The sequence below is a fragment of the Carettochelys insculpta genome, chromosome 11, assembly GCF_033958435.1.
Source record: "Carettochelys insculpta isolate YL-2023 chromosome 11, ASM3395843v1, whole genome shotgun sequence".
NCBI lineage: Eukaryota > Metazoa > Chordata > Testudines > Carettochelyidae > Carettochelys > Carettochelys insculpta.
Genome location: NC_134147.1, coordinates 3,766,080 through 3,790,428, shown reverse-complemented (window position 1 = coordinate 3,790,428; position 24,349 = coordinate 3,766,080). Strand labels below are relative to the sequence as shown.

The following is a 24,349-nucleotide window of genomic DNA, read 5'->3' as shown; positions in this document are numbered from 1 at the left end:
TCATAAAGGTTGTTCTTTGAAATGTGTTTCCCATGTCCATTCCATTATCTGCCCACCTACTCCTTTGCCATTGTTATGGCAAGAAGGAGTTCAGAGGGCAGAAGTTCAGTGTCATCTAATATGCTGACACGGGTGCTTCAGAAGGCACCAAAGCTGACACTGTGGATGCTGCTCAGACAAAACTCACCAACAACTTTGCAGGTGGGTGCATACATACCTGGAATGGAATAGAATGGATATGAGCAACAACATCTTAAAGAACAATGGTTACAAAAGGTAGGTAACAATTTTTTTCCTGTTACTGACAGGTAGGACTAGGTAAGATTTTACTTGATATGTTTGTTTACAGATGGTCCATATCTGAGTTTAGATAAAACAGAGGATGTTAAGCACTCCTCTGAGAACCTAAAAAACGTGTCTCCACAAGGAAGCCAATTTTACACCTCTGCTCAGCACAGGATAATTGAACTCTGTAGTCCATCTCTGGGAATCTAGTTGCTATACTGAATCAACTAAGACATTGTTGGGTAGATTTTATATGAAAAGTGTCTGTTTTATTTCATATGATTTTTTTTGTGTCAGGGCAGAAATCATCCAGGTATAAAATCAGTCCAGTTGCATAGCATAAGAAATTATCCATAAAATACAGCCTTCTTGTTGTTTGAAATTCACCCTCTCTACAAACAGTTAATTTCTAACCCATAATTTCTCTTTGATTCAGGTGGAAGCTGAGTTGATTGATAAACTGGACAGCTTGGTATCAGAAGGTAAAGGAGATGAAAACTACAGGGAGCTCTTCAGTCTTCTGTAAGCAATGCCAGTCGCCTCCATCTTGCATGATACAAGGTCACTTTAGAAGGCTTGGTGAAATTTCAAACTAATGATCCATTGTAAGATACCAACAATGGAAGTGGCCCCCTCAGAACACTGTAATGAACAGGGACTTCTGACAGGTTATAGTTGCATGGGCCACAAATCAGAGAGAGGGCTATGAAAAAGCATTCCATTCTTTTTACACCCAGAAGCATACAAAAATATATTTTTATATCTTTCATGCTATAAAATCTAGTATTGATGCTACATAGATTGCTGTATACAGCATGCCAAGTGATCTCCATGTTCCTATCACAGACATGCTAGATGAACCATTGCTCAGCTTTGTGATGTCAGTGTGTGAAAAAGTAATATTCTTCAGATTGTTTGGAAAGCTGGCTAAACTACCAAGCAGTTTAACCCTGTTTTGGGGTATCTAGGAGCTCCCTCCTTTTTTCTTCTATTGCTTACCTTGCTCTTGAAGGTCATACTTAAATTGACCTGTCCACCAAGAAAAGTTGTAAACTGCTTCCTCGAAAGCCTGCCAGCATTTCCAGTCCTTTACATCCTAAGAAATTCTAATGAAAGTAAGAAGGTGACCTGAAATCCCAAGATCTGACCTCCCCACGTTGTTAGTTCTAGGGTGCTGCCCTGTCTCCAAGTCTGATTTTCAAATGCCCCTTCTCTGCCCCACACTGATGCTGATTTTGGTTTGAAGGTATGTATTGTAACCACTTTGTGACTCCCACTGGATTAAATCTTCACTCTTAAATTGACCCAGTGATCCCTCTGAGATCAGTAGTAGAATACTAGGAAAAATTTCAAAAGGATCTCAACTCAGACCCCATTTATGTGTGTGCAGCTTGATGTACACAAGCATCTACATTCATTTTTGGCGCACCAGCCTAGTTGCATGAAAATTGTAGAATTTACACTTGCACACCTATCATTCTGGGTATGCAAGTAATCTATAACCTGTGCACCCTGCTGTTAATATTCAGAAAGTGTGTACTTGTATTTGAGTGTACACAAAAGGAGACTACTTCTTGAAGTTTGGCTCCATCAATGTACTGCAAAAATGGCAAATACATTTAAAAATAGTGAAAATTGTATTTTTATTTGCCTGGTGAAAACAGTGTTGTTTTCCTTGCTTCAGCTCATGTTATTGCCAATAATAGTTGTGATGCAAGATGTTGAACTGAGACTGCTCATTAGGGACCAGAATTTAATAGTTTGTTAGCAAGGAAGACAAACTGTGCTACAGTGGGTTTAGGCTCCTTCCCAGTCATATCTGTCCATAGCTATAATCAGTATTTTAATCTACCATTAGCATTTTAGGAACCAATTTTTGTTATTTGCAGTGTTCTCTTTCCTGTGTTTGAAGCAGTATTGTGTTGGGAAATTTTATCTTATGCTGCCAATTCCATCTTTTCTTGTCTTTGCTTCATGCTGCATGGAGTAGAACCCAACTCTTTGGGCCCTACCCCAGGTAAGACTGTAAATCTGTCAGTCTTCTGTATGAGAGAGAAACTAAGTTGCCCCTGGGTGTCTCCAGGATCTGTAAGGTTTTCAAGAAAGCCTCATATGCTTTCTCTTCATTTCCAAACAGCCTGCTTGAGAAGATTGAGCAGGAGACATGGCGGGAGACTGGCATCTCTTTTGTTACATCAGTTACTCGACTCATGGAGCGTCTCCTTGACTACAGGTACCTGATCACAGCAGCAAAGTTTTCTTAGTATAAGTATCCTAGCATTCTGCTAGAGGAGCGTACAGATTTAGTAATGCACCAAATTAGTTTTGTATAAAGATCTGTTTTGTATTGGTTTGAAGCAATCGGTTAATTCTGTGCTTTGGAGTAATATGGGAGTAGCTATTACACAGTACTGATAGGTTCTAACTTAAGATAGTAGATGCAAACATTGGGCCATAAATTGAGAGCATTATGTTTTCACTTACTACTTGTTCATTCTTGATAAACTGTCAGAATGAAAAATGTGTTTAGTTTACTTGATGATGAGACTAAGTAATGGCTGGAAGCTGCTAATTTGACTTAGAATATTTGGCCCTGATTCATCAAAGTCAGACACAATAGCTTCTAACTCAACTAAAAGAGACTTTATTAAAACCATGGCCCCATATATTCCAGGAGTCAGTGACCAGAGAATTTACAGCAGAATAGTGTTCATGAATATCAGCTTTCATTTAGGTTTTCTTCTTTTTGTAAGTATCTAACCTTAATGGTTGTAAAGAAAATCTCTGAAGTGTGAATAAAACAGTTGTAATGAAACAAAAGTGGATTGTCTCATTCATCTAAGTGAACTGTTATTGCTGGAACTAATAAGATGAAAGTTTAATAATTGGCTGTTTTGCTATTGATAATTATAACAAAAATGTTTGGCTAATGTGCTTTATTCAGCATTATTCAAATTATTTCCCATGTTCATGAGCCAGAATCCCCATGTGTCGCCACCCATATGACAAAAACTCCAGCTTCTCCCCTGACAACTTCTGCAGTACAGTTACTCGTCAAAACAAAAATCTGAGAGAGACTGAAAATGTTAAATTGGGACATCTATTTGGATTGAATTTACTTTAAAACAAACAGCACCAGCTCTACTATGATGATTCTAGTATTAGTTTTCTTACTTAATTCAGCAACAAGCTTCAATTTTTTTTTAATTTAAATCAATCTGGTAGCAAAATTTCAAGTGTGTTGCACCAACATGCTGCAATAGGCCGTAGAATCATAGAACAATAGAACTGGAAGAAACCTCAAGAGATCAACAAGTCCAGATCACTGCCCTCATGGCAGGACCGAGCACAGTGTAGACCATCTCTGAGAGAGGTTTGTCTAACCTGCTCTTAAAAATCTCCAGTTATGGAGATTGCACAGCCTCCTAGGAAATTTTTTTCAGAGCTTGACCACCTTGACAGGTAGAAAGTTTTTCCAAACGTCCAACCTAAATCTCCCTTGCTGCAATTTAAGCCCATTGCTTCTTGTTCTATCATTAGGAGATAAGAAAAATATTTTTTTCTCCCTCCACCTTGTAACAACCTTTTAGATGCTTGAAAACTATTATGTCCCCTCTCAGTTTTCTCTTTTCAATACTAAACAAATCCAGTTCTTTCATCTTCCTTCATCGGTAGGGTGACCATCCATCCTGGTTTCACTGGGGCAGTCCTGTATTTTAGGCAGGTTTCCCAAATTTTTTTTTAAACAAAAAAGCTGATTGTTCCATATATTCAGTCCCCCTGCCCTTCCCCCAAGTCAGCATAGCTGCAGGTAAAATCAATCAGGAGCTGGCCGGGCAGCACGTGGGGTACATACTGACCGGCCAGTACAGGCAGCAGCAGGAGAGGCAGCCAGGAGCCCTGCCACAGAGGTAAAGCAGGATATGTTGTGGGATAGGGTAGTGTGTTTTGTCCCCCTCTATGATTTTAAGGGGGACATGGTGCAACAGAAATACTGGACAGCCCCTCGGTGGGGCACTGACCCTGCAGCCAGGGAGACTACTGTGGGGGTGGCGGATCAGTGTCCCGGGTAGCTGCCCCTTGCTGTACCTGCAGGACAGCCCTGTCTGCAGCTAGGGAGCCCCCACAGCTGGGGAATTCTCCTAGGGGGCAACAGTACCATTGCCGGCACCTCAAGGCACGGAGAGCCACAGAGCTCTCCTATGGGGTGGCAGCCCCATTGCCAGTGTCCCTGAGTTGTGGGGCAGCCAGGCAGCCGCACCTGTGGTTCACCCACCTTCAACAGGTGGGGGCGGGGGCCAGCAGAGTGGCAGAGTAATTTCTGGTGCTCTGAGGTATGGGGCAACTGGGGAGGTCCCCTACAGGGCAGCAACCCCCATCCCGATGCCCCAAGGTGTGGGGCAGCTGAGGAGGTCCCCTGCTGGGCAGGAGCCCATTTCCAGCACCCAGAGGCCTGGGCAGCCAGGAGCTGCAGCTGCCCTCCACAGCCAGGGGACGGCAGCTCCCGCAGGGCAGGCAGCGCTGGAGCCAGGGAGCCTAGCTGGCAGGGTAGCAGTCCCATTCCTGGAGCTCAGCGGTGTGGGGCAGCCAGCAAACTCCCCCACATCCACCCACACACACTTCTGCAGGGCAACCGCCCCTCCAACCGGGGAACTTCCCCATGGGGTGGCAGACATGTTCTGGTGCCCCGTGGCATGGGGCAACCAGGGAGCTGCACTTGCTTGGCAGCTGTAGCTGGGGATCCATTCCTGCCCCTGGGTGTCCCATATTTCAGATAGGGAAATATGGTCACCCTATTCATAGGTCATCCTTTCTAGCCCTTTAGTCATTTGTTTTTAGCTCTTCTGTAGATTTTCCCCAATTTTTCCACATCTTTTCCAAAATGTGGGGCCCAGAACTGGACAATGCTCCAGTTGAGGTCTGTCAGAATATTTACTTTTCGTATCTTGCTTGTCACACTCCTGCTAATGCATCCCAGAATGATAGGATTTTTTGCAACTGTCTCACAGTGTTCACTCCTATTTAGCTTGTGGTACACAGTCAATGTAGTCCCTTTCTGCAGTACTTCTTCCTAGGTAATCATTTACCATTTTGTATGTGCACAATTTGTTGTTCCTTCGTAAGTGAAGTACTTTGCATTTTTCCATATTGATTTTCATCCTATTTGCCTCGGACCATTTTTCCACTTTGTCGAAATCATTTTGAATTATAATCCTATCCTACAAAGTCCATGCACCTTCTCCTAGCTTGGTATCATCCACAGACTTTATAAGTATTCTCTCTATGCCATTGTCTAAGTCATTGATAAAAATATGGAGGAGAACCAATCCTAAAACTGATCACGGTTGAGCCCTACTTGTTATGCCCTTCCAACATGACTGTGAACTATTGATAACTGCTCTCTGGGAAGAGTTATCTAACCAGTTAAGAGCACACTTCATAGTAGCTCTGTCTAGGTTGTATTTCCCTAGTTTGTTAATGAGATGGTTATGTGAGACTCTGTCAAATGCCTTACTAAAATCTAGATATATCACATCTACCTCTTCGCCCTTATCCACATGGCTTCTATGCTGCCAAAGAGCTTGTTAATTATCACCATATTATTTTCGAGATGTTTTCAAATGTATTGCTTAATTATTTGCTCAGTTGTCTTTTGGGATATGGAAATTAAGCTGACTGCTTGTGTGTAATTCTCTGGTAGTCTTTTTTCCCCCTTTCTATAGATGGGCACTATATTTATCCTTTTCCAATTTTCTGTACTCGTTCTCACATTCCATGAATTTTCAAAAATAATTGCTATTGGCTCAGATATCTCCTCAATAGCTCCTTGAGTATTCTAGGACACATATCATCAGCCCTGGTAACTTGAAGACGTCTAACTTATCTAAGTAATATTAACTTTTTCTTTCCCTATTTTAGTTCCAAACCTCAGCCCCATTTTCACTGGCATTTACTATGTTAAGCCTCCAGTCACTACCAGCTTCCTTGGTGAAAACCAAAACAAGTCATTAAGCACCGATGGCATTTCCACATTTTCGGTTACTGTTTTCCTTCTTCACTGAGTTCATCCCTCTTCATTCAGGTCCTACCCTGTTCTTGGTCTTTCTCTTGCTTCTAATGTTTTTGGAGCCTTCCCTCCAGACACAGCACTTCCACACTAGGGCTGGCTGAGAGAAGTGCCTCCCTGCTGGCTGTAGCAGCACCATGCTTGGGTGTGCTGGGAGAGGTGCCTTCCTCCAGTCCACGGCAGCTCTATGCTGGGGACAGCCAGGAGAGATGCCTCTCCACCAGCCAAAGCAGCTTTATGACTTGAGGAAAGACATCTCTCCCTGCTGCAGCCCTGAGCCCCTGAATGGAGCTTAATGGGAACATAGTCAGCCATGCAGCTTAGTGGGAACTGAGCCCAGAGAATTTCAATAGGTCTGTGTTCTGTTTCCTTCTCAGTCCAGGTTTATAACTTTTAAATATGTAAGGCAACACCTCCTTCCTTTTTTCCCTATCTCTCCTTCCTGAGCAAGGTGTACCCATTTATATAAACGTTCCAGTCATGAATATTATCCCCACCACCAAATTTCTGTGATGCCAACTATGTCACAGTTGCACTTATTTACTAGACTTACGAGTCCTTCCGGCTTAATCCTCATGCTTCTCACATGCCTTTTGCTCTCTCAGTATAGTATGCGTCACCAGACAGTCTCTGTTGGGATAGTTTTGCAAGTCAAAATTAAAGCAAGTCTAGCCATGACATGAAAGACTTCCATTTCTAATGGCTCAAAATGTCTACCCATCAATTTGCTGATGCAGTGGTCCCCAACAGCAAGAAGTCCTGTGGCACCTTATAGACTAACAGATATTTGGGAGCATTAGCTTTCATGGGCAGAGACCCATTTTGTCAGATGCATGAGTAGGGGAGTTTTCAGAGGAGGAATTAAAGAGGAGGGTCTCAGCAAAGGGGAGGGCCAGAGCTGACACGGTCTAGTCAGTCAGGCTGGATATGACCCATTATTGGCAGTTAATGTCGAGTTGTGAACATCAAGAGAACTTCAAGATGTTAGGAACATTATCCCTGATGAGAAAGAGACACAAATGGTGGCAGAGCTTTGTGACTTTGTCCTCACCCACAATTATTTCAGATTTGAGGACAATTTATACCTTCAAATATGTGGCACTGCTATGGGCACCCCCATGGTCGCGCAGTATGCCAACATTTTTATGGCTGACCTGGAACAATGCTTCCTCAGTTCTTGTCCCCTAGTGCCTCTCCTCTACTTGCACTATACTGATGACATCTTCATCATCTGAACCCATGGGAAAGAGGCTCTTGAAGAGTTCACTGTGATTTCAACCGTTTCCACCCCACCATCAACCTTAGCCTGGACCAGTCTACACAAGAGATCCACTTCCTGGACACTACTGTGCAAATAAATGATGGTCACATAAATACCACCCTATAATGAAACCCCACAGACTGCTATGCTTACCTACATACCTCCAGCTTCCATCCAGAGCACACTACACGATCCAGTGTATACAGCCAGGCACTAAGGTACAACCGCATTTGTCCAGTCCCTCAGACAGAGACAAACATCTATAAGATCTTTACCAAGCTTTCCTGAAACTACAATACCTACCTACCTAAGGAAGTGAAGAAACAGACTGACAGAGCCAGACATGTACCCAGAAGCCACCTCCTACAAGACAGGCCCAACCAGGAAAATAATAATACACAACTGGCCATCACATACAGCGTCCCAGCTAAAGCCTCTCCGGTGCATCATCAGTGATCTGCAACCCATCCTGAACAATGATCCTTCACTCTCCAAGACCCTGGGAGGTAGGCCTGTCCTCGGCTACTGACAGCCTACCAATCTGAAACAAATTCTCACCAGCAACTGTAGACCACAACACAGTTACTCTAAACCTGGAACCAATCCCTGCAACAAACCTTGCTGCCAACTCTGCTCACATATCTACACCAGCGATATCGTCACAGGACCTAATGTCAGCCACACCATCAGGGGCTCTTTGACCTGCACATCAACTAATATAATATATGCCATCATGTGCCAGCAATGCCCCACTGCAATTTACATTAACCAAATTGGACAGTCTCTACGTAAAAGAATAAATGGGCATAAAGCAGACATCCGGAACGGTAACGTACAAAAACCTGTAGGAGAACACTTCAATCTCCCTGGACACTCAGTAACAGATTTTAAAATAGCAGTCCTACAACAAAAAAATTCAGAAATAGAATGCAAAGAGAGACTTCAGAGCTGCAATTCATTTTCAAATTTGACTCCATCAACCAACAATTGAACAGAGACTGGGAGTGGTTGGCCCATTACAAAAGCAATTTCTCCCCTCTTGATGTTCACACCCCCAGAGTAGCAACCAACAGTGGGCCACATGCCCCCGACTGAATTTACTTGATTTCTCCTCTCTTTATGTTCACAACTCCACGTTAACTGTGGATAATGGGCCATATCTACCCTGACTAAATAGACCTTGTCAGCTCTGGCCCTCCGCTTTACTGAGACCCCTCTTTAAATCCTCCTCTGAAACACCCCCACCCCACTCATGCATCTAATGAAGCAGGTCTGCCAACAAAAGCTTATGCTCCAAAATATCTGTTAGTCTATAAGGTGCCACAGGACTTCTTGTTGTTTTTGAAGGTACAGACTAACTTGGCTACCTCTCAGTTACTGGTTCCCAACAGTCGCTGCTGTCTTGCTGCCTTTAGAATTTTTTTTGTCTCTTCCTTGCAAATTCATAAAGTCATAGCTGTCACGTTTATTTAGTATTATGTCTTAACTTTTATGGTGCTAAGCTATAAATCATTTCCCAGAACTGCTGGAAACTCACACTGCTGCACTATTTAAATCTGGATATTTGATGGATTCAGGTCTTTTCTACAATATTGTTTATGGATAACTTGAACTAAAGACCTATTATTGATGTTGGCAGAGAGAAAAGTTTGAATGACCCTGAAGATTGAACTTCTCTCTTTACATGTCAGGTCTGTGGCACGTTGTTGGTACATTTTGAGGAATGTGGCACTGCAGCTGCTCACACTGAACCTAGTGTGTGAGTAAAGACAAGGTCTCAGTGTCTAAGGCTCTCAATTCAGAAACTTTTAGTAGCAATAAATTAAGTTTACAAATAAATCTCAGTTGAGGACTAACTTTCTTTAAAAACTTCTTTAGGTCTACAGTGCATGGAGTTCCTTTTGAGTGGAGCTTCAAAAAATAAAGTTTAGCCTCAAGAATTGGCTTGGCATCCAAGAGGGAACATTGGTTCTAAACAGCTTTGTCTTTCATCTTCAAGAACCCTCTTGCAGACTGAAAGTCTAACTAGTGCTCCTCTTTTCAGGGACTGCATGAAAGGAGATGAAACAGAAAACAAGAAGATTGGCTGTACTGTTAACCTGATGGTATGAACACTTGTATTTTATTGACCTGTATACTATTATTCTATTTGCAGTATTTTAATTTGGAACGGAAAAGTTTCGGCCTGATGATTTGCAAAGTATTAAGAGCCTCAGCATCCTGGAACTGAAAATTTAGACTTTTTTTCCATTTTGAATTTATGGTGGTGTGTATTAAAAAGTCTTCTGTTGAGATAGAAGACACAAGGGCACAGCAGATGAGCACGCATGACTCTTAGCAAAGAATAGTTTTACAGTTTTATAGTTTTATATATTTATAGCTTTATAGTTTTATCCTTTTCTCTTCCCCATTTCTAATCTCCTCTTGAACAAACATCCACCTCCCAACACACGCATTTCCTTTTCTATAGATTGTAGAGCCGGCGGAGGTATTTTTAGAGTGCAGAGGGAATGAATCAGGAGGATATATTTGTGGGCATTCACTCTCTTGTACTTTGCTGTCTCACACTCATCTATGTATAGATAAGACGGGTCCAGTTCTTTTTCCTTTACACTAATACTAAAGCCAGAATACCTTCATTGAAGTTAGTGGAGTTACTGCTCATTCACACCAGTTTAAATTAATGCAGTATTGAGCCCAATCTTTTATATTATTGATGCACTTTCTTTGTATTACATGCAGCTTCCATTAGCTGCCTGGAAGTAGGGGGTTATTTTATACTGACAAAGTATCTGAAATATTTTTCTGAATACTAATTTTCATCTCTTTTTCAGAACTTCTATAAATCTGAAATTAATAAGGAAGAGATGTATATCCGATACATCCACAAGCTGTGTGACATGCATTTACAAGCTGAGAACTACACTGGTTAGTTATGAGGAAGCTTTGCTCACGACCTGCTGTTAGAATCCAGGCCCAAAGTGTTGTGTAAACCAGAAGTCTCCTTGAATATTCAAAAAGTACTTTTTTAGGAAATTTTGTAAAAATCTGCTTCTGAAGTTAGAAAAGTTTAATGATCTGTCATTTCATATTGCTAATCAATGTGCTTTGGTACCATTTAATAAGCAGACTAGTTTGTAAATTAAGAAACCTGGTGAAGAGGTTGATCTTGAAAGAGTACTTCAAGGAAGAAGGGTGTTGAGGAGACGTTGTGAATGTCCTTTGCTAATATTCAGTACTGGCAGAATCCACGTTAGTCATGCACTCTTTTCGGGAGGTGTTCATAAGAGAGGGAGAAAATCTAATGGCACCTGGGAGAAATGAATCATAAAAGCATTAGTATATGTTGCTGTGTTTTTAATTCAATGGAAAGATGAGAATCTATTTATAGATTATATACATCTGCACAACTTTGGGGAGCTTGGAGAAAGTCAGAAAGATGACATAGGATGTAAAAATATGGACATTAGTAAGGTGCTTTTTCCACTTTAGTGATCATTCATCAAAAAGCTAGGAAAGTGTAATTGGTACTACAGTTAGACAGCAGTTTGAAAACCCATCATATTAGCTCCCAATTCACTGGCCAGATGACAGGAATGGAGTTCCATACACTTTCTACTGAATGCTCCAGACCTGTCGTCTTTGTAGTGCTGCAGCATGAAGTAGTTGATTCACTAAGTAGCTTCCATCTCTCAGATGTTTCAGAAAGGGGATCTTGATTTTCAAGCACTCTTTTCCTGACTGTGTTCATCGGTAAGTAAATTGTATTTATTTGTAGTAATTTACTCAGTCTCCACTAATTACTGTTCTAACAGAGGCTGCATTTACACTACTTCTGTACTGTGAGCTGCTTCAGTGGGAGGACAGACCTCTGCGAGAATTCCTGCACTACCCATCACAGACAGAGTGGCAGCGTAAAGAGGGACTCTGCAGGAAAATTATCCACTACTTCAACAAAGGGAAGGTATGGCACCTCCCCTGTCCTCCGGCATCTTCTCATCATTTCTCACACTTGCTTTCTTCCCTCCTAACACACCTTTTCAATCCAATAGTATATTTAAAAACGTTATTCTGTGCCAAGCAGCTCTTCAGCATTGTAGACTAAACAGCAGATATCTAGAGAATAGCTGAGAGAATGAGTGGGGATATACATATAAAACACAGAACTAAGTGAGCTAAACCCAGGGAAAAAAAAAAGTCCAGCAAGTTCCTGCATCTTGTATCCAAATTCTGAATCATCTGGACTGATTAAGAACTTTGTGAATGGCAGTTGCTTCATGTCCTAAAAAGCCTTTGTGAAAAGTTCTGAAAGTTTCCAATTTCATGTACTGTGGTTCATGTTAAGATTTGGTTGGTTTCTGACCTGCAGTATTAAGTATAGGGGGTCAGTGGAATTTAAGTGGCACAGAAAAATAAAGACTTATCAACCCCACCTCAGCTGTTCTTTTACTCACCAGTTCCAGTTGGAGTCCCTTATCCATTCACTGGCTCAGAACAAAATGCAGCAACTAGAAAACCTCACTTATTTGATTCATCTTGTAGCAGTCTATGAGCTATGATCTCTTATGTTATAGTACTTCAGGATGGTTTCATTGGGTGAGTTTTAGGAAGTATTTATATAATTTTGTCCATGTCTACATTATGGCCATTCTCTAAAACTCCTGAGTCTTAGCTCCAGAGGCAAGACTAGCAAAATTCATGGAGTTTCAAGGATATTTTTGTTTCTGGATTTTTTTCATCCAGGATAGCAGTGGCTGGAGCATAAAGCACAAACACCACTGCACCATATCAAGAATGAGATTAAGAGTTCATTCTCTGTACTTTGGCAAAGACAGATACTGCATGTAGCTGTAATGGGAAGAGTCTGTCTCCAGTTTACTGGGGGATATGAGCAACATAATTCATAGAACCATAGAATTCTAGGGCTGGACGGGACCTCAGGAGGTCATCTAGTCCAGCCCCCTGTCTAAAGCAGGATCAACCCCAACTAAATCATCCAAGCCAGGACTAAGACAAGCTGAGACTTAAAAACCTCTAGGGATGGAGATTCCATCACCTGTCTTGGTAATGCATTGCAGTGCTTCATCACCTTCCTCATGAAATAGTATTTCCTAATATCCAACCTACACCTCTCCCTCTGTAACCTCAGCTCCTTGTTCTGCCATCTGTCACCACTGAGAACAGTTTTTCTCCGTCCTCTTTAGAGCCCCCTTTCAGGAAGTTGAAGGGTGCTATCAAATCACCCCTCAATCTTCGCTTCTGCAAACTAAATAAGCCCAAGTGTCTCAGCCTCTCCTCATAGGTCAAGTGCTCCAGCCCACATCATTTTCATTACCCTCCACAGGACTCTCCAGTGAATCCACATCCTTTCTATGCTGGGGGGCCCAGAACTGGATGCAATACGCCAGATGAGGCCTCACCAGTGTGCTAAATAGGGGGGAATAATAATCTCTCTAGATTTGCTGGAAATGCTTCTCCTAATGCACCTCAATATGCTGTTAGCCTTCTTGGCTTCAACGGCACACTGTTGACTCATATCCAGCCTCTCATCCACTGTAATCCCCAGGTTCTTTTCTGCTGCACTGCTACTTACCCAATTGGTACCCAGCCTGTAACACTTCTTGGGATTCTTCCTTCCCACATGTAGGACTCTGCCTTTCTCCTTGTTGAACCTCATTAGACTTTTGGCCCAATCCTCCAGTTTGTCTAGGTCGCTCTGGACCCTGCCCCTACCCTTCAATACATCTACCTGACCCCAAGCTTAGTGTCATCTGCAGATTTGCTGAGGGTGCAACCCATCCCCTCATCCATGTCATTGATAAAGTTGTTGAACAGTACTGGCCCTAGAACTGATCTTTGGGGCACTCCACTTGAAACTGACCACCAGCCAGACACTGAGCTATTGACCACTACCTGTTGAGCCTGTCCATCAAGCCAGTTTTTTGTCCATATTACAGTTCATGTATCCAATCAATACTTCTTTAACTTACGGGCAAGAATGTTGTGGGACACTGTATCAAAAGCTTTGCTAAAGTCAAGGTATATCACATCAATGGACTTCCCCATGTCCACAGAGCTAGTTACCTCATCATAGACGCTAATCAGATTGGTCAGGCACAAGTTGCCCTTGGTGAATCCATGTTGACTACTCTTAATCACTTTCCCCTCTTCCAAGTGCTCCAAAATAGATTCCTTGAGGATCCCCTCCATGATTTTTCCAGGGACTGAGGTAAGGCTGACTGGTCTACAGTTCCCTGGATTGTTCTCCTTTCCTTTTTTAAAGATGGGCACTACATTTGCCGTTTTCCAATCATCCGGGACCTCTGCTGATCTACAATCTTCTATTTACAAAGAAGTAATTACATTAACAAAGACATACATTGTTTTTAGGGCAGTGTTCGTGTGTGGTAAAACTTTCCACCCTGTTAAAACAGAGTCACACATTTTCAGTATCAGCCAACTACACTCTGCAGATTTATCACCTTCAGCTAGTATCTCAGGACTGCCTGATTAGGCAAAGAGTAGGAAGGGTATGTATACAAAATGATGCATTCTGTAAGTATTAAAGGCTAATAAGGTCTAGTTTGATGTGCTATCAACTGAATGAGACAAATAACAGAAGTGCTACTTGTTCTTGTACTACTAAGCTTTTAGTGTTCTTCCAGATGGATATTTATGGGGTTGTCTACTCTATGTCTGCCTCCTTTTACCTTAGGCAGTAACTGTTTCCCAAAACAAGTATTTTGTTCCTGAGTACGTAGCTTAGTTTTCCTAGAAACAGAAGTGAAAATGAAAAGGCTTAAGTAGCAAAATCCTTTTGATGCTATTGAGCATGTGTTTCCATTGCTGTGTAACGGGGCTCAGGTCAGGGAATAGCAGAATTTAGCAGCTATCAATTTCTGTTATTCTTTTTTCTGGGATACCAGAGGAGGCTTTTCTGTGCCTCTGCAACCAGTGGTTGTGAGTGTGCTGCTTGCTGCAATTTTTTCTGCCTTTCCTTTACAAGGTTTTCCTTAGGGCATTCTAGGGATGACTCACCCTTTTCTAACCCTTTAATGCTTCTAAAAGGCCCGCAGCAGCATAAAGGGGAATCTAAAAACCCATGACCACAGCCAGTGGAGAATTCCTTCAGCACAGAAACTTTGAGGAAGGTAGCAGCTCTGTCAGGTTTCTAAGGACCACCTGGCAACCATTGACAGGAAGGGCATGCCAGGCAGAGCTGGGGATGGGAGGGATGATTCACGGCAGGACCATAGCACACAGCAGTGATTGTAAGCGATGCTGCTGCCAAGGACAAGCTTACAACTTAAACAGCATTTACATCACTGTCTAAGTCATGTCAGGAGCCACTTCAACCCATGCAGCAGCTCAGAATTGGAAGGCACAAAGGTGGCTTAAAGCCACTTTAACACCCACCCAGTCACCATTTTGCTTATAAAAACAACTTGTATATCATTAGCCGTGTCTACATGTGCACGCTACTTCGAAGTAGCGGCACTAACTTCGAAATAGCGCCCGTCACGGCTACACATGTTGGGCGCTATTTTGATGTTAACATCAACGTTAGGCGGCGAGACGTCGAAGCCGCTAACCCCATGAGGGGATGGGAATAGCGCCCTACTTCGAAGTTGAACGCCGAAGTAGGGCACATGTAGACGATCCGCGTCCCGCAACATCGAAATAGCGGGGTCTGCCATGGCGGCCATCAGCTGAGGGGTTGAGAGATGCTCTCTCTCCAGCCCCTGCGGGGCTCTATGGTCACCAAGTGCAGCAGCCCTTAGCCCAGGGCTTCTGGCTGCTGCTGCTGCTGCAGCTGGGGATCCATGCTGCATGCACAGGGTCTGCAACCAGTTGTCGGCTCTGTGGATCTTGTGTTGTTTAGTGCAACTGTGTCTGGGAGGGGCCCTTTAAGGGAGCGGCTTGCTGTTGAGTCTGCCCTGTGACCCTGTCTGCAGCTGTGCCTGGCACCCTTATTTCGATGTGTGCTACTTTGACGTGTAGACGTTCCCTCGCAGCGCCTATTTCGATGTGGTGCTGCGCAACGTCGATGTTGAACGTCGACGTTGCCAGCCCTGGAGGACGTGTAGATGTTATTCATCGAAATAGCCTATTTCGATGTCGCTACATCGAAATAAGCTACTTTGAAGTAGGCTTCACGTGTAGACATAGCTATTGTTGCGTATGAAATCACAATACACGCAAATGGAAATTTTCAGAGCTTTCTGCAAAGAGACATTTTAGAAATGAAGCTATTGCATTCACAGAACTCTTTATCAGTGCAGCTAATTCAGAGTTTGGATAGAAGGCCGAGGAATTTGCTGGATTCATTTGTTCTCGGTAAATGTGAATTCTTCTTCAAGTGCTTGCTCATGTCCATTCCATGTAGGTGTATGCATGCAGTGTACGCACGCCATCGGAAGTTTTTTCCTTAACAGCACCCGTTGAGTCAGCCAGGCACCCCTTGGAATGGGGGCTCAACAGGTACAGCTAGGGGAAAACTGCCAATGACACGTGCATGTTGTGCAAGTACACCTACCTGGAATGGACATGAGCAACACATCTCGAAGAACAACAGATAATGGTAAGTAACCCTTCTTTTTAGTGACTCCACTTTATTTCCTACTATTGAAATACTTCATCTGGGCTTGACTGCGTCTCGTCTGCATTTTTGACAATGACTCTCGCAGCTTCCAGGTTGTAACTACTCCAGTTGCAGCAGGCTTTGAGGAGGAAGAAGGGAATTAAGTAAAGGTCTTGTTCCCAGAATAAACTAACAAGGGCTTATCCAGAATGAGCAGGGACCTGCTACAAGCAGTCAGAGCAATTAGGCCAATTAAAACACGTGGGTCCAAGTAAAGGGCATCCAGACACAAGGGAGACAGGTTTCTAGGACAGCTGGAGCCAATGAAGAACCATCTGAGATCACTTACTAAAAGGCTTCTCGTTTTCTGGCTCAGTCGTTGGGTGGGGTGTGTAGGAGATAAAAACCAGTAGAGAGTCTGAGAGGAGTATCAACGAAGGGTCCTGTGGCACCTTATCGACTAACAGAAAAGTTTAGAGCATGAGCTTTTGTGAGTTAACTCACTTCTTCAGATGCTGGTCCTGGAAATCTGCAAGGCCAGGTATAAATAGGCCAGAGCAAGGCTGGGGATAACGAGGTTAGCTCAGTCAGGAAGGCTGAGTTGTATTGTCATCAGTAGATCTGGAGGTGTGAACTCCAAGAGAGGGGAAGCTGCTTTTGTATTTAGCCAGCCATTCACAGTCTTTGTTTAATCCTGAGCTGAGGGTATTGAATTTGCAGATGAATTGTAGCTCAGCAATTTCTCTTTGGAGTCTGGTCTTGAAATTTCTTTGCTGCAGGATAGCTACTTTTAAATCTGCTACTGTGTGTCCTGGGAGATTGAAGTGCTCTCCTATGGGTTTTTGTATATTGCCATTTCTGATGTCTGATTTGTGTGCATTTACTCTTTTACGTAGAGACTGTCCAGTTTGTCCGATGTATATGGCAGAGAGGCATTGCTGGCACAGGATGGCATAAATTACATACATCTACCAATGTAATTTATGCCATCCTGTGCCAGCAATGCCCCTCTGCCATATACATCGGACAAACTGGACAGTCTCTACGTAAAAGAGTAAATGCACACAAATCAGACATCAGAAATGGCAATATACAAAAACCCATAGGAGAGCACTTCAATCTCCCAGGACACACAGTAGCAGATTTAAAAGTAGCTATCCTGCAGCAAAGAAATTTCAAGACCAGACTCCAAAGAGAAATTGCTGAGCTACAATTCATCTGCAAATTCAATACCCTCAGCTCAGGATTAAACAAAGACTGTGAATGGCTGGCTAAATACAAAAGCAGCTTCCCCTCTCTTGGAGTTCACACCTCCAGATCTACTGATGACAATACAACTCAGCCTTCCTGACTGAGCTAACCTCGTTATCCCTAGCCTTGCTCTGGCCTATTTATACCTGGCCTTGCAGATTTCCAGGACCAGCATCTGAAGAAGTGAGTTAACTCACAAAAGCTCATGCTCTAAACTTTTCTGTTAGTCGATAAGGTGCCACAGGACCCTTCGTTGCTGCTACAGATCCAGACTAACACGGCTACCCCTCTGATACTTGAGAGGAGTATGTGCAAGCAGGTACCAGAAGGAAGAGCCTGTGGTAAGGAGGGCTCTGGGGACCACTATGGAGAAGTGGCCCAGAGAATTATCTCTGTCAAGTGGCTGAAACTTGAGACATTGTGGGCAGCTGCTATCAGAGGGTCCCTGAGCTAGAGCCCAGAGTAAAGTGCGGGCCTGGGCTCTCCCCACTCTCCTCCCATCCCATTCGCTTTCGAGCAAGTGAGAAGGACTGACTTGGTGGACGGGTTTGTCTTACCGGAGTCACGTGGAGGGACAGCAGGAACTCTGGAGTTTGGTCTCCTCTCTTTTCCCTATTCTGACCAATGGTGAAAGTTGCTCATCAAAGCAGCTTGTTGGTGTCTAATCTGAGAGCTGCTGTGAGCCTCTGAGGCAAATATCCACCAGAAAATCACGGGACCCACCAAGCCAGGGAAGGAGCTTTGTCACAGTACATTCTCCATGACTATCGAGCAGGGGTACACAAAGCCAGGTTTTCATAAGAGTACATGTTCAAATATTCAAGTGCCCAGTATCCACAACTGGAGCTCAGCTGACATTTGTGCTCCAAAATAAGTAGCCAGGTTTCCGCAAGAGTTTGGTCTGTGAAGTGCTGAGATCTTCTGAAAAATCTGACCATAATTGTGCATGCCTGAGCACTTCTGGAAATCTGCCACATAAATCCACAGCAGCTCACATCAATAAGGGTTACAGTCTGTGGATTTTGAGATTTGATTTATGAGTTGTCTCCTGAGTGTGTGAGGTATTGTCAGTGGAAAACTGCTGGCACTTTACAGCAAGGCTGCTCTAGAGGGTACATGAGAGATGCTCAGCAAGGGAAAGAGGCTATAGAAGGTGAAGACAGATCTGGCATAAGGTAGATGAGGGACAGATGAAATAGTCATGGTGAGAAGGGGAAAAGAGGAATGACATCACAGAGAGAACAGGTTTTTGCAAAGGGCCAGCAGCTAGACTTCAGACCTATATAAATTCTGTATAAAATTACAGATGGAACTCATTTAACTCATAGATCTTAATCAAAGGGATACTGTATAGTCTTTCAAGGGCCACTTCCATGTTTCGTATTTCCAGTATCCTGTGGAATTACGGCACCTCAGTTCATTGGCCTAGTTGTTCTCCCTCTATCCTTTTCAAATCCACACTCTCCTTCTCCTTTTCTGTCTTCTGTAAAAGATGCAAAAAGTATCCTTACATCTCAGTTTGTAGCTTCAGAATGTTCGCCCAGTGCAGTAGAGTATCTCCGAGTAGAAATATAACCAAAAGAGAGAGCTTGATTTAAGATGACAGATGTAGTATCTAAGTACACCTGATAGAGCTGGGAGAAATAACAGATAAAATTATAATAGCGTTCAGATCACAGGGAACATGGAAGCAGGAAGGGAAGGCACCTGTAGGGTCAGGTCAAAGGAATAGCTCCAATTGTTCACTGTGTTCTGTTCTTAAAGCAGATATTGGACATTCATATAAGCTTCAATTGTAACTTTAAAGTTGTATCTCTGCCTCTCTGAAGTCAGAAAATAACTTTCCTTTCAAACTGCTTTAGAATTCATTTTTCTGTTCTGTTCTTTTAGTTGAATCCAGAATATCTAAGGGGGCAAAGGGTCCATACATTGAAAATTAAAAATATTTGTGTGATAAATAAAAAAAAGAATTTGTGTGATAAATAAAAAATGAATGCTATTGGATTGCAATATAAAACCTTAACCATGTAATATTTGAAAAGAAAATTTTTGGCCTACACGAATGTATCAGTTCATGTGCCATTTGAATTGAAAACCCACAGCAAAAATGCTATTGAAGGAGATCATACAGTCTGAGTAATGTGCTGAGAACCCAAGTAACTGGTCTTCTAGCTGGTTTCTGTTGTGTTATTGACTTAACTAAATATAACTCATGTCCTCAATGTGAAAGATTTTCATCATTTATAGCTATAGATATTGGCAGAACAACCAAAAAAGATTCTGAAAATGCTGATGCAAACACTCTTACATTAGTTTTTGTCAATGACAAAAGCAGGAAAAAGTTAGGATGTTTATTTTTGTTTTTATAATCCTTTGATTTATGTTTTCTTTGCTATATGTTCCTGATATCTCACTTACCGAGTGAATATAAATGCCTACAGTGTTCCCTTGCTATAGACATGTTTGGAAAATCAGTCACATTGTATTACAAAGAGGTCTTCGATGGTATTAAGGGTGAGGGAACAGAAGTGGTAGAGGACACATTTGGGAGTATCTTATAAAGAGAGAGATGATATACTGTATCAAGTGTTGTGGAGGTTCAATTTTAAATAAATGTGCATCATAACAAGAAAAATGTTGTTCGTATTCATTACTATTAGTCTTTCAGGGTCTGTCTACGCTTCAGTAAAATACCTGTGGCTGACCCATGTCAGCAGAGGTGGGCACAGTGGGTTCAAGCTTTGTGACTATAAAATTGCAGTGTACACTTCTGAGCTCAGGCTAGAGTCCAGGCTCTGGGACCCCTTGCAGGGTCACAGAGCGCGGCCTCCATCTCAACCCTGAATATCAATACTTCAGTTTTATATCCTCACACTACAAGCCCAAGTCATCTGACCCTGGCCAGCTGCAAGTGGTTTTTTTGTGCAGTGTAGACACACCCTTAGTTACCACTTCAAAAAATTGTACGGTCATTAATGTAGCTCTCAATGTTCCATTCTCTTATCTACAACAATTGAATTATCCACCTATCCATAGTTTAGTCCAGTAGTGAGAATTAGTCCTAAAGAGCTTTCAATCTAAATGAACAAGACAGGCAAGGGTTGAGACACGTCAGCTTTTGGAGCCCTCATTATCATAATATGTGAGCATTTCCCAAAATTTAAAAGAAATAAAAGAATTTCTCTTTTCTTTGACTGCGGGAGTAAAAATTGGAATAGGCACCAGAATTTCATTGTGAGAGAATGGATATACTGTATGGAAGAACCCCACTGGGGAAAGCTAAGGTGAAACATACTGAGGTTAGCAGTCATAGTTATGCCCTTCAGCAACGAATTCAACAGTATAAGCCCAATTCCTGCGTAAGTGGGCTCCACCATCACATTTGTATGCGCCTATGCGCTCTTGACCAGATGTTTTAATTAGCTATGTCCATGGATCTGCTCCTGTTTATACAACTTGTACTCCACTGCAAGGGCGCCTAGGACAGGACTGACCCACTGCCTCTCCAGTTCCTTCTCAACTGTCATTGGCTCATGATAGATCACTGAGTAGTTGGCTGTTGCTCTAGGAGATGTGTTCTGCTTGTTCTGTTTTGTTTAATTTTTTATTTTAGTTTTAATTTTGAAGCACATGTTTATACTTTCAGAGAGGCTCCCCCACCTCAAGCTTTATTTGTGGCCTGTGGCTCTTCCTACCTGGATTATGCCAAAAGCTGTAGGTTTCAAAACATGCCAGATCTGATTGTCCCTTTGGATGCTCCAGCTCCCATCCTCCCTCCCCTCTGTTGCAAAACCTTGAAGACTTCATGATTGAGAATGTACTGCAGAGACCGTGGGTCTGTCCCTTCCTGTATGTCCTGCTCCCAGAGCACAAAGTATATAGTGCACAGGCAGAGACCTACAGACACTGATGATAAAAGTCTATGGTCAAAAGTGCACAGGTCTGAACATATCGTGTAGTGGAGCCCCTTGTAGGGACAACTAATCCAAAACAACTCAAATTACTGTTCAGGTCAGTAACCTCTCCTTTTCTGCATTCAAAAATATTTTCTAGTAATTGACAACATCATTGTTTCTTTGGAAAATAGCAGTCATGCCGGGAGGGAGTCAAATTCAGGGAGACACGTGCAATCTTTCAAATAGGTAGGGCCAATCCCATGATTAAACCTAACTCACTTCCATGGGGATTTAGGTAAGAAGCAAATACCTATGCAGAGGTGGGGGTTGTGGGTTGGTTTTTTTTTTTCCAGCCAGCATATCTATTAAATAGCTCTTTTATGTTTCTTTGAAAACATTCCTGAACTGATTAGTGAATTGAGAATAATATAAAACTCATGGAAACATAGGCATCTTTCAGCACCAATTTGATAAGGTTATGGGAGAGAATTTCTGTCTGCAGTTTGAATATCTTGCATCAAACATTTATTTGAAGCCTAATAGAAAACCGGTATTGCATTGTGTTTTCATCTGTGTTAGCTTGTTGGGTTTTAATCTCTAATGAATTCTCCAAAAATGCCTCTCCCTATTTGTAACTGTTAACAGCATTAGTTGTGGCTGAGAATCCCAGTTGGTCTGAGCCTGATTTGCTTTTGCAGAGCTGGGAGTTTGGAATCCCCCTGTGCAGAGAGCTGGCCATTCAATATGAGAGTCTGTATGATTATCAGAGCCTCAGCTGGATTCGGGTAAGTGAAACCAGCCCTTTTCCCTCGAAACTCTTCATCCATTCCCTAATGATTACTGCTAGAGCATCAGAGAAATCTGAATTGAAAAAACAAACATATTGTTTCTCGCATAGATAGGATGGCTCCTTTCTAAGTATGTCATTTTCCCCCTCTTCCAAAAGTAGAGGTCTGCTTCTGCAATCTCTACTACCAAGCAGACATAACTCTCCCAAGTAGGCTCATTGAAATAACTTCTGGTCTTGAAAACTAAATACCAGTAAATGTATGGACAGCAATTAGCTATATAAATATGAACTATGCTCACAAGCACAAATACATATATTCTTCTTCTTGATGGTCACTCGCTAATGAGTAGGCTGTCTTCATGTCACCCTCGTATTTGTCCACTGCCAACCTGCTGGTTCATGACTAAAAGCTTCCAGATTTGACAATCGTGCTCCTGTTGCCATTCTCCAGTCGCTGTAGGGCTTAAGTTTAGGATATTAGTACACAGAGGAAGACACCTGTGCGTGACTTCTTTTAACTTGGGGGGACTGTTGCACTGCAGTCACCATATGTTTCTTGATGGATGGAAAACTCAGGTCCAGTGGCATGGAATCCCTAACAACTGGGAATCTTCTGTCCACTGCATCCTTCATCCACCTTCACAGCCATTGTAGCATTACCTTTGCTATCCTCCACCTGTTCTGCCACTGAGGACTTTTAGCCTAATTCTGTCTGGACCCTTCCCCTTGATCCTGCCACCGCAGATGATCCTGCTGGGAATATGAGATTCCATGTGGTATTGCTCTGGGGTTCATTGGAACACACACACCCACTCACCACAAGAAGGTGACATGTTTCTTACTTACCTACTCTCCAGATCATCACTTTGTCTTGGTGAGTGGTCTTGTAGGTTCCAGTGAACCCAAAAGCAATGCCACAGGGTGTCTCATACTCCAAGCAGGGTCACCCATGGTGGCAAGATCAATGGGGAGGGTCCAGACAAAGAACAATCCTAAAAGTCCTCAATACATGTATGTTTGTATTACTGCATTATACTGTATTTATTTATATATTTTCTTTATTTGCCAACAAAGACAAATGTTGAAATAATATGCTATTCTGAAGCATCCCTTACTCGTCTTGCAACAAGGTGTACAGGGATGCTGAGATAGCACACTCATTATTTCAGAAAATGTTTTCAAATAATGGGTGCGATTAAAAAATGCAGAGTAGCTGTTTTGGGATACCGAGGAACCCGAAATAGCTCTGCCATGTAGCCATAGCCCAACTGTTTGTTTTCATCAACAGAAAATGGAAGCTACCTATTATGATAACATCATGGAACAACAGCGCTTGGAACCTGAGTTTTTCAGAGTTGGCTTTTATGGCCGGAAATTCCCCTTCTTCCTGCGGGTAAGGCTGCTCAGCAGAAACTGCAGCATATCAACCAGGGTTTTTGTGGGTGAGAAGAATGTTATGATTGAATATTAAAAATGAGGTTTTTGCTTTGAAAGAAATAGAACTGACTGATCCGGCTCAGAGACTTTTTGTGTCATTTCCCTTGGGCTGTTTGCTGCCCTAGAGCTGTGTGTTTTAATATTTTGTATTGTTTTTTAATGATCAGGAGCAACCCAGAGGAGCTCTATCGGCATCAACCATTTTGGACACTTAAAGCTGATTCATGGTTATCCGATAAACACAGACCTGGAAAAATTCAAATCATAATAGCAAGTTGGCCATGTTTCATACTGATTGGTGTGAGATGTGTCAGGTTTTGCCATATAATGTCTCTTGCTTGTTACAGTAAAAAATGGAAACCTTGTTTTATCTGTTCCCATACAACGAGCTTGGTGGGTAAACTAGAGGAACTAGACCATTGGAAATAATATGCACTGAAGACACAGAGGGGCACATGTTGCAGGTGCACAGGTTTGCAAACTCATATCAAGAGTTTGATACAAACATTACAAACGTTTTTCTTATCAAATCGTATTTACAAAATCTCAAATGATATTCAGAGCCGAATCCAGTTTGAACTTTGAAATCTGGTACTGTCTGATCCAGCAACATCCTTGATCCAGCAGGACCATGGATGTTACTGAATTAGAGAGCCCTGGCACCTGGGAGCAGGGGCCAGCAGGGAGTCTGGTGGCTGGGAGCTTTAGCCAGGGCCAGACTGGTGGCAGGGGAGCCACCAGCCGGGAGACCTGCTGGACCGGAAATAAAGTCCAGTGGCCA

The 24,349-nt window shown here is 42.6% G+C and overlaps 1 protein-coding gene across 1 annotated transcript in view; it reads left to right on the top strand.

Moving 5' to 3' along the window:
• The window catches only part of DOCK3 (dedicator of cytokinesis 3), a 428,244-nt gene that overhangs the window by 351,242 nt on the left and 52,653 nt on the right, over positions 1-24,349 (top strand). The window contains exons 33-40 of the mRNA XM_075006205.1: positions 722-807; positions 2,276-2,302; positions 2,423-2,518; positions 9,658-9,718; positions 10,448-10,541; positions 11,429-11,577; positions 22,040-22,126; positions 23,420-23,524. Coding sequence (XP_074862306.1) covers positions 722-807; positions 2,276-2,302; positions 2,423-2,518; positions 9,658-9,718; positions 10,448-10,541; positions 11,429-11,577; positions 22,040-22,126; positions 23,420-23,524 — 705 coding nt within the window. The remainder of the gene's footprint in view (positions 1-721; positions 808-2,275; positions 2,303-2,422; positions 2,519-9,657; positions 9,719-10,447; positions 10,542-11,428; positions 11,578-22,039; positions 22,127-23,419; positions 23,525-24,349) is intronic.